At 36.2% G+C, this 19,446-nt stretch overlaps 1 protein-coding gene across 4 annotated transcripts in view; it reads left to right on the top strand.

Moving 5' to 3' along the window:
• The window catches only part of CASD1 (CAS1 domain sialic acid O acetyltransferase 1), a 34,986-nt gene that overhangs the window by 14,606 nt on the left and 934 nt on the right, over positions 1-19,446 (top strand). For 2 of the 4 annotated variants that reach the window (XM_074864174.1, XM_074864197.1), the window contains 14 exons: positions 599-661; positions 1,693-1,737; positions 4,704-4,827; positions 6,535-6,749; positions 7,754-8,179; positions 8,595-8,684; positions 9,276-9,395; positions 10,357-10,513; positions 12,001-12,080; positions 12,667-12,768; positions 14,112-14,252; positions 14,799-14,876; positions 15,830-15,922; positions 16,993-19,417. In XM_074864174.1, the coding sequence (XP_074720275.1) occupies positions 599-661; positions 1,693-1,737; positions 4,704-4,827; positions 6,535-6,749; positions 7,754-8,179; positions 8,595-8,684; positions 9,276-9,395; positions 10,357-10,513; positions 12,001-12,080; positions 12,667-12,768; positions 14,112-14,252; positions 14,799-14,876; positions 15,830-15,922; positions 16,993-17,259 (2,001 nt within the window). In that variant the 3' untranslated portion in view covers positions 17,260-19,417. Of the gene's footprint in view, positions 1-598; positions 662-1,692; positions 1,738-4,703; positions 4,828-6,534; positions 6,750-7,753; positions 8,180-8,594; positions 8,685-9,275; positions 9,396-10,356; positions 10,514-12,000; positions 12,081-12,666; positions 12,769-14,111; positions 14,253-14,798; positions 14,877-15,829; positions 15,923-16,992; positions 19,418-19,446 lie in introns of those variants that run through there. The other 2 variants (XR_012628320.1, XM_074864188.1) reach the window with 2 other exon arrangements.

Below are 19,446 nucleotides of genomic sequence, written 5' to 3'. Positions count from 1 at the left end.
AGGTCTAGACTGTCCTTCTAGGTAAAGGTTGGGCACTACTCCTGACATCTAAAAAGTTGTCAGTAGAAGATGCATTTAATGGCTGTGGCACCATTAAACAGTTGTAAAGTAAATTGTTAGGTTTTCTTTTTGTTTGAAAACTATGATTTCATGCCATCAATTATGTTAAGTTCTGAAAGAAAGAAAACCTGTTGCTAAAAACTGTGGGGAAATTGAGCAAAAAGCAAGTTCTAATAAATAAGTTATAGATGTGAGCTTGGTTTTATCCCTGATCGCATTGGAAACCCAAGAACATCCGATTTGGCAGAAGCTAAAAATTACCTTCTTGTTGAGATCCCAACTGAACTACGAATGAAAATTTCTTCTTTTTTCATGGGGACAAAGTTTTGTGGGTTGGAGTTTTTTTCAATTTTTTTTTTTCTTTCCTTTCTGTTTTCCATGCTAGAGCAAGATGTCACACTTTTCATGCTAACTGTAAAGGAAACCTCACTTTGGGGTGAGTGTTTTTCCTTCACAGTTGAATTGCTGGCAATTAGATTGGTTTTCTGAATTTTTGTTTTTAGTCTACTGCTTGAGTAAATCTGCATTTATTTTACAGGATTTCCTGTGGTATCCAGAAGTTAATGGCTCTATGAGGCAACGTATCAAATCTTGGACTGAGGTTTGTCTTAAAAAGTTGTTTATTTTAGAAAAACACAGCAACTGACTGAGGACTACTACCTTTCTTTTTTTTTCATACACACAACTATAATTGCTAGGAGTCCAGCAATGGCAGCATATCACATATATTAAGTCAGTTATGTACCAGAGATCTGAAATTTGACATCAAAATGGTGAAAGGGGAATGTTTACTGGTGTATATGTTTCTGGGCATCTCCTGGTCTCCCAAGGATGGCTTCACTTGGGCCAAAGAAATCCTCAAACCAAACTAGAAAAGCTGTACTTCCTAGGAGCAGGCTGATTCATCCTATTAAGAGCTGAAAGGATTTTACTCTGATTTGGCATTTCACTTCCTCTGTGTCTGCGATGGCTCCACTTTTATGTGACAAAACATTTTTGATCCTTATGGGTCCCTTCCAACTTGAGATATTCTGTGATTCTATGATTTCATATTTATGTTGAGTGTTCCAAACTGAAGGACAAAGGCAATTTGGAAAGTCAAGTATATGTCTTGATTTTTTTTTTTTTCCCCAATATTTCCCTCAAATTACATACTAATTATTTTACATGTTTATGATACAGGTTGTCATGTTATTCAGGATAAAATTATGTATGTAATTCTGATAACGATTTACATATTTACAGATTGGCAACTAAATTTTTCTTGTTTCTTCCTTTGTTGACTTTTAAATAGACTGGGGTTATTTAGTAATGGCCCCTGGTGATTCTTTGCTACTCTATTGTTCATTCTTGCACAACACCTTCCATCGAGATAGCTGAAGTTAATCATTCATTCTTCTTTTTCTGTGATTACTGCAAAAAATTGGGAGCTGCTAAACCCTTGCTGTACCAAGGCAAAACTCATACTGAGGTGATCAGCACTGTTTATTTCCTTGTACTCTTCTGTTTGAGTACATACTCTGTTCCTTGTCCTAGACATAACTTTCAGACCTTTGGGGCAGCAACTGTTTGTTCTGTTTTGTATAATTAGTGAATATTTAAAAACTAATTCCTTTTTACTTTGTGTCTTAGGGTTCTGTGGCAAAACCTCATATAATTGTAGCAGGAGCTGCCACGGTAAGTTATACCATATAAGGGGCATTTTAATTAAGAAGGAAGTTCTAATAGGATAACTTTTATGCTCTCAAGTTGGATACATGACATTGTTAAACCCAATTTATAATAAAAAATATACTCTTAAATGAATTTGCTGTAATAACAAGTAGTTCTAAAATATCAGGTGTATTTTATTGTAGCTGTGCAATGTATGGTACTTGCTTTTTGGCAGCAATGCTTGTTGATAAGCATTGATTACCTTGAACCTAACTGATAAAGTACCTTTGTTAAAGCAGATTATTCATTAAAAAAGTTAAATAAAAGTACTTGCATACTAACTAAGATGCATTTTTAATAAACTGAATTCAGTCACAAAATACTGCTTTTGAGCATGGCCCAATCCGGAATGCTCTTTTTGAGTGCACATATTTCTTTTAAACTTATATGGCAAAACCCTCAATTTTACATGAATAATTCAACAACCAAAGAGATTGCACTTCTTGAATCTTGTTTTACTGGAAGTTTCCACTATTGCTATGGGCTGCAGCATCACAGAAAACAGGGCTGACAAGGACCTGAAGAAGTCTCCTAACCCATCAGTTTGTCCTAAGGCAGGATCAGTTATACCCACGTTACATGTGACAAGAGTGAACCAGTTCTTTAAAACTTCCAGGGACAGAATTCAACAGCCCCCCCCTAAGTAGTCTCTTCCAGTAGTTGGTTGGTACTGGGAGTCAAGAGTTGAACAACTGCTCATCTTACTAATTCCACATTTAACGTCCCTTACTTCCAAATATTTTGAAACTGGAATTTGAAAGGAACTAGCTATTATAATTTTACACCAGCTGAAATGTAGGGGGGGTGGGCAATGTGTTCCGTTTTAAACAAAATCCTTTGAAAGCAGTTCGGTTTAGAGACAGTTCAGGCATTCTGTCAGTCTGGAAGCTCCTAGGCATGCCAATCTAGGGTGAATTCCCCCAGTTTTAGGGGAAGGTCATGTGTGTATGCAGACCTCTACATGTTTCCTGGATGATCAGAAATTCTCTGTTTCCTTACAGGTGAACCCCCTCAATTCTCTTCCTCTGTAGGATCCACATAAATATTTGAGCTTTAGGAATCTTGATGAGTCTAGAATGTCTGCTCTGAGAATCTAGCATGTCTTACCAGCATGAGTTACTGTATTTCACACAGAAGATGCTATTATATATGGATAGTGTTCTGGTATGCACAAGGTCAGGTTGCAAAACTACAGGAATCTTAGCTAAATAATTCCTTTTTCTCATATATATACATTAGCCATAGCTGCTTGTCCTTTGTGGACAGCAGGAGATACACCCCAATATGCATGTGATGCTCAGCTCTTCATAACACCAATATATTTGCACAAAACAATAGTGATATCTAGAGTTGGCCAAAGATAAACATCCCCTATTTTAAGGGACTTGCAGAAAAATTAAGTGCTTCAAAACTCTTGACGCATCAGCAGCATTACCATGGCTAGCACTGGATTAAACTTGTGTGTGCCCTTGGACTTGTCAGCATTTTGAAATTTACCTGTATCTTTAACTTAGCTCTCGGTTTGGTCATGTTACTTTGGACGTCTGTCTTAAGATGTCAACTGCATAACAGTCTATAAATAGAAGTAAAGTCTTACAAGCTGGAGAAGCTCCAGCTAGTACAAAATTCAGTTGCTTGCTTATTTTGGGAAAAGGAGATGCTCTGAGAATACCACTACAGTGCTCTGCTTCTTAGTTCCTGACTTCCTGATGAATAGAATATGCTTTTTAAAACATCTGTTTAAATACTGTAGGTATTTCATGAGTAAAGATTTAGCTACTGGGAGAAACTGCTTTTTGTTTTCCCCAGAGTGTGACTTCTCAGAGCAGCTGCATGTTACTTGATTTCATGTAGTATTCATTTATATTTGATAATACTCTCAGGAAGTGGATTAATTGGTACTTGGCTTACATCAAAATTTTTATGTAGATATTTAGAAATAACTAGAGAGTTCACTACATTGAGGCTAAATTATATTTTTTTTTTTTTTTTACAGATTTTGACTGAATCATTATACAGTAATACTTTTAAAAAAATGCTAAATCTATTTTTCCTACAGCATGGGAAATTCTTTTCAGAAGTTAAGAGAAATTCTTGGGTGGCTTTAGAGTCATGGAGTAGAGTCATAGAACAGTTTGGGTTGGAAGGGACCTTTAAACATCATCTAGTCCAACCCCCCCTGCCATGGGCAGGGACATCTTCAATTAGGTCAGGTTGCTCAGAGCCCCGTCCAACCTGGCCTTGAATGTTTCCAGGGATGGGGCATCTACCGCCTCTCTGGGCAACCTGTTCCAGTCTTTTACCACCCTCATTGTAAAAAATTTCTTCTTTATATCTAGCCTTAAGTCTACCTTCTTTTAGTTTGAAACCATTACCCCTTGTCCTATTGCAACAGGCCCTGCTATAGCATTGTCCCAATCATTTAATGTAGAAGATTAAATCAAAAATTAAAATGGCTCTTTTTTTTTTTCTTTGCGGATATCTGCAAAACAGATGGAAATATTGGAACTCTATACCACTGTCAAGTTTTGTTTACACACATCTCTTGCTGTGGTCAGTTTTCCTAGAGTAAAATCAACCGAATTGGCCATGATTTTTATATCATGCGACTAGCTTTGCTACTTCATCATTGTTCAAAGTCAAGGGGCTTTTAATTAAAACACCTTGCATAATTTCATTTATGAAAAATCAAATATGCGTTAAGTTGAATATTATATACTCCGCATTTAAATCGTCTGTTTGAATGTAATTATCTGTCTAGACAGCTGCTTAGTCCAGAAGAAATTTTTTTAGCACTTCAAAAGTGAAGACTAAAGAAGTAATCTAGCTTTGTAGAAATAATGAAAAATAGCTACTAACAGAGCAATGGAATCAGTTAATTAAGGGTCCTCAGACATACAGGTTCTGAATCTCTTTCTTTTTTCCTCCAGTGGTCTATCAAGATTCACAATGGCAGCAACGAAGCCCTCACACAATATAAAATCAATATCACTTCAATTGCACCTCTTTTGGAAAAATTAGCAAAAAGTAGTGATGTTTACTGGGTCTTACAAGGTAAAGTAATGAACAGTAGGTAACAATTTGTACTGTCACTGTCTGTTGAGTCATTATCTTGTAGAATATGGAAAACTTAGTCCATACTGCATACTTGCAGAGTAAAAATGGTGTTGGTTGGATTCCAATCTGGCCTTTCTTCCAGCCTTAACTAGCTGGTACCTAACTAGCTGTTACTAGGGATGGAGACTTTAAAGCTCTCTCAGAAGAATCTTTTGCCTTCTGAACTCTTAATTTTTTGTTAGCTTACTCTCAGACTTGATATGCCAGGTCTGTTCTCCCTGTGCTGTGCTCCATACGTGCCTCCTGGGAGTGAAGAACACAAGTGCATTCCTGCCACAAACATTCCTGCGTTTGTGTTCTATTAAATTTTCAGATTAAGTATATAATAGGAGAGGTTCAACAAGTGCACCCTCTGCGTGTCTCTGGAATGAATAGACATACTCAATATAGAGAATTCAAGTCTCTAGAATGAAACTTCTGTACTGAGCACTGATAAGTTAAGGTTAGGAGCCAGAAATCGTGGTTCACAATGAGTCTGTGAGATTTTTATTATGGCACCAAGCTTACACTCTTTTGCTTTTCTTCAATAAAACTAAAGTATGTCCCTGACACTGAACAATGAGCTCATAGGTAGAGCGTGCTCCTGGTTTATCTGCCATAGAACATAGCATTTTAGATTATCATCACCTCAGTTAGAAACACAGATTTTGACCCCTGATAGGAATATAGCCAGCTGTACCCTTACAGTCACATCCAAGTTCCTGTCAAAGATCAACAGATTAATCTTCTTGCATTCCTTTCAAAACTATGTTTATCTATAACAGAAGCAATTAGCTGTCAGACATGTCCCAGCATTCTGTTAATAAAGATCCCATCCATTTAAGTCATCTCTTAGTTCTTTAATGGAACAAATAAGAGGAGAAGCAGTCTGGACACATAGAGTTGTCTAGTCATTGATTGTTCAAAAGTAGGTGTGAAGTAGCTAAAGTAAATCAATTTACAGCTCGTAGAGTGTTTCACCAGAATTATGAACATCAGCAGCTTTTCACAGCAATTTATTGATCTCCAGCTGACCTTTTGATCAGGAACCACTTATAGCTTTGTGTTAAGCCCTGCATAATTTCTGAAGCCTGTAGGCAATTAAGTAGTGTTCCATTCTTCTGAAAAACTGAGATTCTGCCATCAGTTAAACTAGAATCAACAGCAACAAGTGTAATATGCTTATGGACTATGATTTAGAGAAATGAGAAGCTGTTTTTTTCTGCAGTAACTAGAGGGTTTGAGAGATTTTTTTTTTCCCATGTGCCTATTCTGCTGCCTGTCTTTTGTCCTCTTGGTCTTAGAGTCTTTCCTTGGAGGGGTTCCATTACTGAGAGAAGGCATAAACTGCTCTGCACTCCAGCATTATACGCTTTTCCTGGGTTTAGGGAAATTAAACAGCAGGAAATTAAAAAGGCCAAAGCTTTCTAATCTATTAAGTACATATGCATGACTAGGGAATGGTGATAAGAACATTTCATCATAAACAACTCCAGTTACTAATGTGGTTACTGTAACAGTCACTCATTCCTCCTTGTACATATTTTCTGTACCATTAAACAATTGTGGCTACCTAAATGAAAGTAGCTTGTGCAACTTGAGCTAAGCAAATATATTTGTCAGGTAGAAGATTAATGTGCTCGCTCTTTGTCCTTTCAATTTCAGATCCTGTTTATGAAGATATGCTGAGTGAAAGTCGGAAAATGATCACTAATGAGAAAATAGATGCTTATAATGAAGCAGCTGTTCGTATTCTAAACAGCAGCTCCCGAAATTCCAAAGCTAAAGTTAAAGTGTTCAGTGTATCAAAATTGATAGCACAAGAAACTATCATGAAGTCGGCAGATGGCCTGCATCTCCCTGAATCAAGCAGAGATACAGTAAGTGTTTTTATCACTGGTCAACATTAAAAACTAATAATAGTAAAAGAAGATTTTAAGTGAACATTCTGAAATGGCAGACAATATGAATGTAATGAGGACCTGCACATTCTTCAGGAAATTTTGTTCAGAAGATTCCCAATAGGTGGGAGGGCAGTCAGTTATAGAATGTTAAAAAAACATAATAGCAAACACATTAGTGTGTAGCTATTTTAAACTGGCCATTAATCCGCTAGATTTTTCAGATCCTGAGTGCAAACTTCATGCCTTCATATGCATGGTGTTAGGGTGATAATGATTTGTAAAGCAATGCTAAGAAATAAGTCTTAAATTTTCCCCTATGTGCCCATATAATTTTGTTTAGTAAGGAGTATGAAAAGGATAAGAAAAAAACACAATATACAACTTCCTGGTTGCATGGAGTGCCACTGACTTTATTTCTTACTTTATCTTCAACCTACTTATACATATATGCATGCAGTGAGCTCCTCTGGGCTTTGTCAGTCTGCTCTTCTTGTGAAAAGAGTTCACCCTGCATGTCAGTTTTAGTTCCACTTCTTTGCAGGTTTCAGTTGCTTTTAACTACTGGATGAACTAAATGTCATCTCACCGCAGGCTTCAGTCTTGTTGTCATGTTTTAGAGTCTTTGATTGCCGTGCCCCTTTAGGACCCAAGTTTGTGAGCCGTTTTTCCTTTAGAGTCTGTTTAGCTCTTTCTAGCTGCTTTTACAGTCGGTAGATAGAACCCTTCTGTTACAAGGATTAGGATTAGGTTTTTTTGCTTACCTCAAGAAGCTCAAGATTTTCCTGTTTGGAAGAGATGTTTTGACTGTACTGTTGAATGCAACTAGGTATATGGGGGCACTGGGAAATTTTATCTGTGTAACGATAAGGGAGAATTGCATGTTTTATGTCAATACATGATCTAGAAGAAAATTTCTTACAATGAAAATGTTAGCTTTTTTATTAGAGATTAATTGACAAAACTGCTTATTTCTTTGACAGAATGCGATGATTCTTATGAACGTCTACTGCAATAAGATAATGAAGCCCATTGATGGCTCCTGCTGCCAGCCTCAGCCTCCTCTCACTCTGATACAGAAGTTAGCTTTCTGTTTCTTTACTTTGTCCATTATTGGATATTTAATTATCAATTTAATTAATCGGAATAATTATCGGAAGAACAAATCATGCACTGATTTGGAAAGTGGAGAGGAGAAGAAACCTGCCATCAGCACTCCTAATGTTTCTACTTTAGAGATGCTCTTACACTCCTTCTGCAAACTTGGTCTAATCATGACCTATTTTTATCTGTGTGACAGAGCAAATCTTTTCATGAAGGAAAATAAATTTTATACACATTCATCTTTCTTCATACCAATCGTCTATATCTTGGTTTTGGGGGTATTTTATACCGAAAATACCAAAGAGGTAATGATCATGTTGACATCCGGCTTATAACGTTATTTCCCAGTTTGAGTGTAAATAACTAATTGCTAAATATTGGTAGTTAAGTTTTCAAAGCCAGTATAACTCATCTGCAAAAAACACGCTCACAAGCAGTATAACATTTGCATGGTATTAGATGCAAAAGCTTTTTGAAACATACGGGTACGAGCACTTTGAGCCGCTGTCACTCAATCAAATTGGAAATGAGCATAGCTTGGATACAAGAGAGTAGATCGCATCAAAATCTGGTAGACCTGTGTCTGCTAGACAGAAGGCTTTTACAATTGAGACCTATTTACCCATAAAGTAGTTCATTGTCTTGAACTTTTTCTCCTCATTTTGTAGATGTTCGTTGTACTTTTTGGAATAGCAACACTCTTGTTTTGTTTTGCATTAGACTAAAGTGTTAAATAGAGAACAGACTGATGAATGGAAGGGCTGGATGCAACTTGTTATTTTGATTTACCATATCTCTGGAGCAAGCACTGTAAGTGATTTGCATTATTTTTTTTTAAGTGGGAAACCAATTTGGGTATGTTACTTCAAAAGAAAGATAGTGCAAATGTGTATTAGAATTGGAGAGAATGAATAATTAATGCTTTTGTTCCTGTAGTTTTAAAAATGGTATTAGCAGAATGTTTTTCTCTCTATTTAAGTGTAGATTTCAAGATGTCAAGAGAATTTTATGCATTACTTAACCAGTGAAAAAGTATACTTGTTTCTTCCATGTAGAATATTATGTTAATTTATTTTTAATTGCTAGCAACACTTCTTTTTTATGTTCTGAACTTGAAACTGCTGAAGGTAAGCTTTGAAAGAGCCCTTCTTAAGTCTCTCTTAACTGGTAATAGTGTGTAGAAAGTGTAAAGCAATGAGTAGGAGACATTCATTTTAAGATCAGAGAGGTTAGAGCACCAAAAGAGCTGAGGAAGAAACAGGGAAATGTACCATAATGCTGCTTTTCTTAGTTCAACCTGATTTACTGCAATGCAGAAAAAGCCTAAAATAGGTGGGAAAAAAGAAAAGTCAAAAGCGTTTATGTGGCTACTTATAAAAGGTATTTTATTTTTCTCAACAGTTTTTGCCTGTGTACATGCACATTCGAGTTCTGGTTGCTGCATATCTGTTCCAAACAGGTTATGGGCACTTCTCATATTTTTGGTTAAAAGGGGACTTTGGTGTATACAGAGTGTGTCAGGTAAGAATATCTACTTACTGTTTTTATAAAGAAATTTGTTCAAATAACAAACATCCATAATATATCTGTACTTCCTAAATAGTGGGATATCAGATTACTTAATCAAGGTTTGCACATTAAAAATGGCTATTGTTTGTGTGTAATCTGACCTGTCTAATCAGTAGTGTTTATCTAATACAAACATAGAGCATATAAATGATACTTACAATGTAAAAAATATAATTATGTAGGTTTTAAAATATCAAGACAAATATTTTCCAATATATAGTAATGGAGTTTTTACTGCAGTAGCAATTTGCAATATATAGGAATATATAAGTAATGATCCAGGCAGGCTTCCAAAGGCAGTGTATTGGAACCTACATTTGTTAATAAAGAAAACTAATTTTTGCACTATAATGATACTGGAGAACATACCTATTTTGGTGATTGCCTTCCCAGGTTTTGCAGTGTGTGCACTGTAGCAGTTTAAAAATTTTTTTAAAATATATCTTTTATTGCGTTAGGTGTTATATTGTCATATAACTCAGGTCATTGTGCTTATTAAACATATGTCTGCAGCCTAACTGCAGCACTGGTAATGACATCACCCTAGCTTTAACTGAGCTAGCCCAGGTGGCTATGGGAGTGAAAGCAGAGGCATGAACAGCATCCCGCAACTGGAATACTCCCCCCAGCCTGGGGGAAAGTCAGTTTTGTTTTACCCTGCTTTCACTGCTGTCTGTACCCAAGCAGGGCAGCATAGGACAGGTCCAGTACTACATAACCAGCCTGCAGCCTTGTATTGCGCCATTGATGTTCCTTGAGATACTTACCCGTGTTGCAACTGAAATATAATCAGCATGTGAGATGTAAAATACGTCGATATTTTCATAGAGTGCTGAAGAAACATGTCGCCCATCTCTCTCAGCTTTGCCTCCCAGTTCATATTCTCTTTCTTGTCTCCTCTGACGCCCTCCAGGTTTTATTTCGTCTCAATTTCTTGGTTGTGGTACTGTGCGTAGTGATGGACCGACCTTACCAGTTCTACTACTTTGTGCCATTAGTCACTGTCTGGTTTATGATCATTTATGCCACATTAGCTGTATGGCCTCAGATTGTCCAGAAGAAAGCAAATGGTAAGGTTCTTTCTTCCTGCTAGAAAACATTTGCATGTTACTACCATGATAACCATACAGAAAATGGTATTGTTAGTAATCTCAGTCTCTTTGTAACATAATCAAAATATGCTAAACAGCTGTTCACAGAAATACAGCTTGTCATAGATGAATTATATGTCAGCTGAAAAATGTAACAGCTGATAAATAGTCTCTGGTTACAGTCATATTAGAATATTTTGTAACAGGTTTTGACTATCAGAAATGTGTTTTATCAAGTGTTGTAATGTTACTGAATGCAAACTAAAAACACAGGTTACTATCTGTGCTAGCTGAGACTGTAGCTGTAGTGTACTAATGGGTATGGCATGAACAGTGAGCGTTTAGACTTTCTCATTCTGCGTTGCCAATATGTCTCATCCATCTTGAGCAGCCAGTCTGCCATATCCTGCCAAATAAGAACATGGGGTTTGTTATCTTAGTGTCTTAGATTAAGTGAACTATCAGAAGTATGTCTTGTGCTACAGTTATTTTAAATAAAAATTGAAGTGAAATCCCACTTCATTGAAAAGCTGTCATCATGTGGTAAATGCTTATTATTTAATACACCTAAATTAGAACTAAAACCTTAAGAGTCTTAGATCCTCCTTCCCTATTGATGGAGTAATATCCAAATTTTATAGTCTGCAGACATGACAATGAAATATCCCAAATGCATGCTAGGAATAGATGCTAGGAAAATGTAATCAGAGTAGTTTTACAAAGTATCTCAAAGGCAAATAGCTCCAATATTATTTTCTTTTCCTACAACGGCACTTCTGTTCCAGGTACATACAAATTACTGTTTATACTGTGGAGCAGTAGTGTGCTGTGAAACTAGATCTTTCAAAGACAACTTTCACTTGTTTATGTCCCTGTTTACAGCTGCCAATTTATATGGCAGTATCTCTGTTGCATTGTTGAGGCTTGGGTAGAGCTTAATATCAGTCAACAGCTTTGAGGAGCAGTTTCTCAGGCTTCTCTTAACAAGATACTTGTCCTTAATGACCTGCAGTTGCGCTTTGGAGTACAACTGGTACCTCAGAGTTTAATAACTTATTTCATGTGACGCATTTTGTTTTATATATTTATTTACATTCACCTAGAATAAGGACTGCCTGCGCAGAGTATTTGGGAAAGCAGAGGCTTTAAAATAGTGTTTCTGTTTGAACACCTAAATTCTTTGAACACCTAAATACTTTCTTGTATGTATGTTGTTCCTGTTTTAAACATGAGGCTTAATTTAGGTTTAATAGGTTGTTAATTGCTGTGAATGTTTATTTTAATTGCTTAAAGTAGAATTTATTATGTAAATGTAGATAGTGATAAAATATTGCTGGTAATATTTGAAGATTGTATTTATGAATGTATCTATTACTACACATAGCTACGCTAAACAATTAATGTGTCCTGGGTTTTGCTATTGAAAAATTGATGATTATATACTGATTAATTTATTTCTTCCTCAGGGAACTGCTTATGGCACTTTGGTTTACTGCTGAAACTGATTTGCTTACTGACATGTATATATTTTCTGTCATATTCTCAGGTTTGTAAATTTTTGACTATTTTTATCCTTAACGACCTAATGGTGATATATATAGTGGGATGGTGATATGAAGATCTGAGTCTCTTAGAGACCTGGTATTGGCTTTGATACCTTCTCAGAAGACTGGTTCTCATGCTAAATTACCAACTTACTGCACGCTGTGAGTATAGCTGACAGAAATAAGGGCAGAGTTTGGCACTCGGGGATTTTACAGAGGATTTTGTGTGGTCTTAATCCTTCATTGGTTTTAAGCCTGTTGAACTGTAGTCTTCTGGAGAGTATGCATTCATTATCCCAACACATCAGTGAATCTCTCCCTTTAAGCCTGCAGTACAAAATGGAAGGTGTGCCAAAACCTTTAAGGAAAGCAAAACTGAAACCTTGTCTCATCTGAAGAAGTATTTTTGTGTTTGTTTTTATTTTTGGGGGCGAGGAGAGTGCCTTCTAAGGAAGCCTGTTATTTTGGTAATGCAACATAGCTAGTAAAATAGGGATGTGATACTATTAAAAGACAGCATATTGATTTAAATTTAGTAAATATGGTTGACGTCAGTGTTAATGCTTTTACCATGTTTATTTTTTACAGGGCGCGTTTGAGAAGATATTTTCTTTTTGGCCACTGTCCAAGTGTTTTGAACTGAATGGGAATGTCTATGAATGGTGGTTTAGATGGAAGTTGGATCGCTATGTATGTAACATTTGCATAAATTTATACTGGTCTTTTAGGTGTATTTTAATTTGGTAGGGAGGGAGGGTTGTTTTCCTTTCCTCGAGAGAATGCAGGAGTTTGTCCCAGTGGATTGTTTAATAGAAGACTAAGCTGCATCCACCTTACTTCTGCAAATGTCTGTCAAAGCCTTGCTTAAAAGATGGATGTTGATTTATTTGCTGCTGGATCCTGCTTAGTTTGCTTTTAAAAAATAAAGCCATAAAGTGACCTAGATTTGTCTTTTCTTAAAAATTTTACTGCAAAAATTTTAACACCTGTAGCACTTCTGGCTATTGAAATACAAGGCAAATCATTGTGGTGGCTTTCTTAATAATATTTATTGAAATTTGTATCAATTAAAGATAAATTTCTTTTATGGCAACCTTTAAAACACGTTTAAAATCAGGGTCTTGATGCCCAAACCAGACTATTGTTGCACATATTTTTAAATGCTTTTCCAGTGGGAAAGTGCTTCCTTTCCAGTTACTGACCCTCCAGTGTGGGGGAATAGAACAGGGAGACGCTGGTCTTTTTTTTTTTTTGCCTTCTTGACAAGGTAAATGGAGTTTCTGCGATGGGAGCATTTATCTGCTAACCTTATCCATTATGGGATCACTTGCACGCTTCTCCCTCTGGCGGTCTTCAGAAACTGAAATTTGAGGAGCACACAGTTGTCGAGTCCTGGGCTGCTCCCATCGTGCGGCAGCGCACACTGCGTTGCGACATTGCAGACTTGGAGCTTTGTTGCTTGTGAACAGTGTGTATTCTGTGATGATGCTAAGGAGGAAGTCCCAAAATAAATACAGAAGACAAGCACCGCATGGGCCTGAAACGGCATCGTGTTGCTAGCTAATGAGAACTTGGCATAAGATCATAAAACGCTCTGCTGAAGAACTGTGTCTGTGAGAGAGGGAAGCACTTGTGCTTCTTGAATGTTTTCACCTGCCAACTTGGGAGAAGGCCAGAGACTCATGGTTTTTCCCCAGAGAAAGCCCTTTTCAGTGCTGGCATAGATTGCAGAGGGGATAGGAGGTACTTGAAAGCTGCTTGAAATTTCATTGTCATGTCTTTAATGCTCTGTGAAGCATTTGTAAAGCGTTCTTTATTTGTAGTTTTTGAGTTGAGTTAAAAATGCAGTTTATGACAACCTAGTGTAGAAAGCCTATTTTTGATTGCTTCAGTAAATCAAGGAAAGGACCTTTTGACACCTAAGCTTTGGTATTACAAATAGTTTAATCCTGTGGTATTTCTGTTAAGAATTTGTACCTGAAGTACTTGTAAAAGCCATGAAATAGTCATTGCATTCTGTTTGTCTTTTACAGGTGGTTTTTCATGGGATGCTGTTTGCTTTTATTTATCTGGCATTGCAGAAACGTCAGATGATATCAGAAGGAAAGGGAGATCCTCTTTTCTCCAGCAGAGTTTCAAATGTTTTATTATTTATTTCAATTGCATCCTTTTTGGTACGTACCTAGTATAACTAGTATAATCAGGTTTGTAAATCTCTTAAAGATTAAGTTTTCTGAAGTTCTTGTTTAGAAAATATATTGATTTAAAAAAATCAAATCTTGATCTGGAGGTATTTCAGTTGTGTTCTTGTGCACATCCCTACCTAGCTACTCACCAAAATATTTTTTCTTTCAGTCAACTGTAGATGAAAACATCATCACTCTTTCAATTCATTGAAAAGGTTACAAGAAAATTGGATCATAAAAATAATATGGTAGATAATGCAGCTCTTATCTCCACTCCTGATTGCTTGTCTATTTGTGATGAAAAAATTGTCAGCAGTATGTCTGTATCTTAGGGTATGAGTAACTATGGTATTCATCAGCTGCAAAGAAGAATTTGAAAGAAACACAAAACTAAGCACAGCGTAGTTTTTTCTGTTACTGTCCCACATCTTAGTGAACAAACTACTGCTGAAGCAGTTCAGAGTAGCTTACCTCTTGGTTAATTTTTAAATGTTACATATAATTGCTACACAGACTGATTTTTATATCTTTCAGACCTACTCTATTTGGGCTAGTAGCTGTAAAAACAAGACAGAGTGCAATGAACTACATCCTTCTGTTTCTGTGGTGCAGGTAATTATAATTATAGTCCTTTTCCTTACAGTGATAGAATCTGGATTGTTCTTGTTTGGGCTTTTTAAAAAATTGTGTTTAAATATAATTTAGCTTTAGCATGGAATGTCAGATAATTGAGCCTCATTCTCATATTTGAAAGTGAAAAAGGGTTTAACTACATTGCTCACTGTCATTGCCTTTAAGCACTGAAATCACGTACTGTGATTATGCTTTTGATTAACCTCGATGGCCTTAGTGTAGGTTTCATATGCACCGTTTAAGTCCAAACTCAACTTTTGACTAATTGTGTAGCAGAGGAAAAGAAGGTGGCTGTAGGGAAGCATGAGTGTTTGGGAGGTATTAGTGTAGGAAGCAACCTATGGAACCTTGTAGTCACTTTCAGGCAGAGAAGAGGTGGGCCACAGGGGTATCCATGTGGTTTTCTTAAATTTAGATTTTCCTCTTACTGTGTCCTCTGCTCCACTATACCCTGGCTGTCTGATTCTGTTCCCTCTCTGTTTCCTTTTTTTTTAATAGTTTGTCCTGCTTTCTTCAGGGGCAGCATGCGAGACTTAATTTTTTAAATTTAATTTGTCCATCTTGATACCTTCTTTTTTAAAATCAAGCGTTAACTTGGATTTGGGGCCACCTTTGTTTTAGGCTGGCATGGTATAACACATTCTGTGAACATGCCTAGTAAGTGTATAGTAATATCTATGAACATCAAGGCCATGATTCTCCTGAAGCTGTAAATGTGACTTGCTACGCTATAAGAATGTGTGTAAGAGATTTCGAGACCTACTTTGTTAAGTATCAACATCATGGATTTTTGTTTGCTTTATATATTTACTAGAGTTTAAAGAAGATTTAATGCATGATTCACTTGAGACAGTGAAAATGAATAAGCCTTTGAGTGTGTGTAATCTGCTTGTCATCCACAGTCACTTTTTTTAAACTTTTTTTTAAAAAAGATTTTAGCTTTCATCCTCATCAGGAACATTCCTGGGTATGTCCGATCTGTGTATAGCTCGTTCTTTGCCTGGTTTGGCAAAATTTCTCTAGAGGTAAGTAGAATGATCGGAAGTACAGTAAATTGAAACTTAGATGTGTAGGGTGGTTTTATTATCTGAATTGTAGTATAATACATAAATAGTGAAATCATTTATTGGCTTATTTAATACCATGCTGTTGTGATTGACCTCCTTTAGCATTGTAGCTTCCATCTACACTTAAAAATCACAGCTGAAATGGCAGTCTGACAGTAGCAAACTTACTTCTTACGCTGTTCTGGGGCGGGGAGCTTAGGGCTGTAAGAGTGGGGATTTAATGCTGGAGTAAGCTGTGGTGTGTATGCAGTTGGAAGATAAACATTTAAGCCAGTTGAAGAATCAGCATGAATTATACTGACTAGTGTGAGTACACTTATAAATGTGCTTGCCCTAGAAAGCTTTCTTGCATTAGCAAACAAACAAAACCCTTCTAAGTGCAAATGTTCTCTTGTTCCATTGAGTGTGTATTTTGAAACAGTAGGAATTCTCTTGCTTCCCATTTTATTTACCGTTTTGTAATATCAAATGTTTCATTTTATTGTATTACTAAAATACATTTTAAAAAGGGAAAGGAACTTTTAGGAGAAACTCATGGTAATACGATGCATATGTAGTATGATTTTGAATTTTTTTGAAAGGATCACATTTTCATTGTTCTGATTCCTGGTGAACTTTAAGGTGCTGATCAAGTCCAGGGACCTTTGCATTCATCAGCAGTTGAAGCATTATCTTTTATTTGCATTAATCTTTTATGTTAGTTCAGTCCCTTACCAGAGATAACAGTAACTGAGTGGAGGTGTGTTCCTCATCTGCTCTGACATGATGTAAACGATGCTCCCCTGTGCCGTATTTGGTTAAGGGCTAAGCAAACCCAGTTTACTGGGTACTGTAACAGACTAATAGTTTTGTCTTATAGCAAAGATGTGTGGAAGACAGCTTCTCAGAGTATGTTATTTAATCATAGATGGCTGACTTAGGCAGAAGTACAGTGTGCCAGTCGATGCAATAATAATAATTATATGGTTTTAGGTAAGTAAAAATATTTATATGTAAGTATTATTAAACACACTCTTTTTTTCTTCTAGCTTTTCATTTGCCAATACCATATTTGGCTGGCAGCAGACACAAAGGGCATCTTGGTGCTCATTCCTGGATATCCAATGTTTAATGTTCTTGTCAGCACTTTTATATTTGTGTGTGTGGCACATGAAATTTCTCAGATCACTAATGATCTAGCACAGATCGTGGTTCCTAAAGATAACTCAGCTCTGCTGAAAAGGTTGCTATGCATAGCTGGATTTTTTTCTGGACTACTCCTCTTCTCAGCAATGCAAGATCAGTCAAGGCATTAATTTGAAAAGATTCTTGGAAACTTTCTTCAGGTTTACTTTGTATCTGCCTGAACAAAAATTCTCAACTGGATGTACAAGACGACATTTAAATTAAGTATGTGGAAAATGTATATAGTGCAAATGTACATATTTTGTGTGGAAATAGCCTTCTCAAATAATCTGAGAAACAAGAATGCACTGTACAGAATTGCATGTGAAAATGAGTCTTTTCTACTGGATATATGTTTCTGTTTACATATCTGTTGAAACATGACACAAAGTGAAGTTAAGTGGTTTAGCAGCATCATGTGCATATCACGGAATTAACTTTACCTTGGGTCAGCCAAATGAAGAGTGGATGTTACTAGAGTACCGCCTGTACATAACACATGCTGTAACCATTCTCGAGGAACAAAAAAGAGCAAACTTGTGATCCTCTGTTAATGGTCACCTTTAGCTGATGTGAAACATGAAGTTACTGGTAAACCAGGGCATTTTTCTGATCAAAATGGTAATTTTTTGTTTAGAAATGAGTATTTTGGGTGGAGATAGTATATGTTGTATGAAACCCTTTATACGTGGAAATAAAGAGTCATCACTAATTCAGTGATTTAAGATTATATACAAGTTTACATAATATTTTAGGGGTTTTTTTTAGAAATTTAAGATGTTCTCAGCAAATATGGTGAATTCTGAGGTGTAACTTTTTTAATATAAAGAAAATTTAAATTTTTTTTCCCCAAAATTGTTTGCCTTTTCATAAATTTTCCACTCATTTATTTAACTGTGTGCAGTTCTCTGTAGAGTCCCAGTGAACAAACTGATCAATAATTTTCAGAGACTCAGTTCAAGATGGAGAATTTTTGGAAGACCTCCAGCCTTTTTCAGTCAGATGAAATCCCATCATGTCTACTCCATCAGATCTTAAGGAAATGGGAGAACAGGGGATCAGTGATCTTCGAACCCCTCTCTGAGTTTCTAGGTGACCTTGAACTAGGTCTCATTAGGGAACTGGTGCCATATTCTATTCTGTAATCATATTTTAATTTAGAAAGATGCAAGTCAAGGATGCAAGTCAGTCTGTCCATATCACAAGGAGGAGGGATTGAATGGTGGTCTTGTTGCATGCAGAGAGCCGAGTCTTAGAATTACAAATGAAATGAGATTGGAACTGTTTGGAGGAACCTTTTTTCCCATCCTTTTTAGCAGTGCCCATCTTTCTTATTAACTCTTTCCTTTAGCATAAAAAGTAAAATTGAAAGAAGTAGCCCTTCAGTGAGGCAGTGACAAGCTGTAATTCACGTTCCACTTACCCAGTGAAGTTGTGGTCATTTCTTTGCTATTTGTGGTTTTGGTTCAAGTGATAGTTTGACCTCTAGTTGCTTTTTCATTTTATTCTTCTACTGATTATTTGTTAGCAGTCAAACATGAGCACAATATTATTTTCCAAGCATATGTGCAATTATACATGATTATAAACAATATGAATCCTAATTTGTACTGTATGTACTGTCACATACATGTTTTATCTTATCCCAGTCAAAAAATTGAATTCAAACTTGCAGCCACCAATGAGTGCAAAAAACATTTGTGAAAAGAATGGCTTCAATTTTTTTTTTTTGGTGGAGAACAATTTCTTTTAAAGAATGACCAGTCATTCATCATAAAAAAGAAAAAATAAATCATTTACTTCCCCCAAATTCAGCAGTTTTACTAAGCCTGCCAGCTCTTTTGAAGCTATTGGAAAGACACTCGGCTATTTGTTCTTTGTGTGCATTACTTCCAGCGTTTGAACCTCCTTGGTCAGCTTGAATGGCTGAAAGAAACAGTATGGTGAACGCTGTAGTGGGGGTAGGATGCATAACCTTCATCTATGCCAGTATTACGAGCAATGGGGAACTTGTGAGTTTGAGGGATAATTTTTGTTTTGATCTTCACAACTTAAGTGTTGTAGATATAATTTTATTTATCTGTTGTACAGACTTGGTTAAAAGATTTATTTTTAATGTTTGAAATAATGCACTTGTTTATTATTACTGTATGTGGGATAAATATATTTTCTTTTCAGGTTATGTAAAAATACGAAGTAATTTAAACATTAAATAAATGTGCTGTGGATGCTTATTTTTGTAATGGGAGCAGCATCAATTAAGTAAAAACTTTTTATTGCTTGACTCTAGCTGGGTTACAGTTCACTATTATGCCTAC

This window comes from Strix uralensis, chromosome 1 (genome assembly GCF_047716275.1).
Source record: "Strix uralensis isolate ZFMK-TIS-50842 chromosome 1, bStrUra1, whole genome shotgun sequence".
NCBI lineage: Eukaryota > Metazoa > Chordata > Aves > Strigiformes > Strigidae > Strix > Strix uralensis.
Note: the sequence above shows the minus strand (reverse complement) of the source record. Positions and strands in the feature narration are given on the sequence as shown.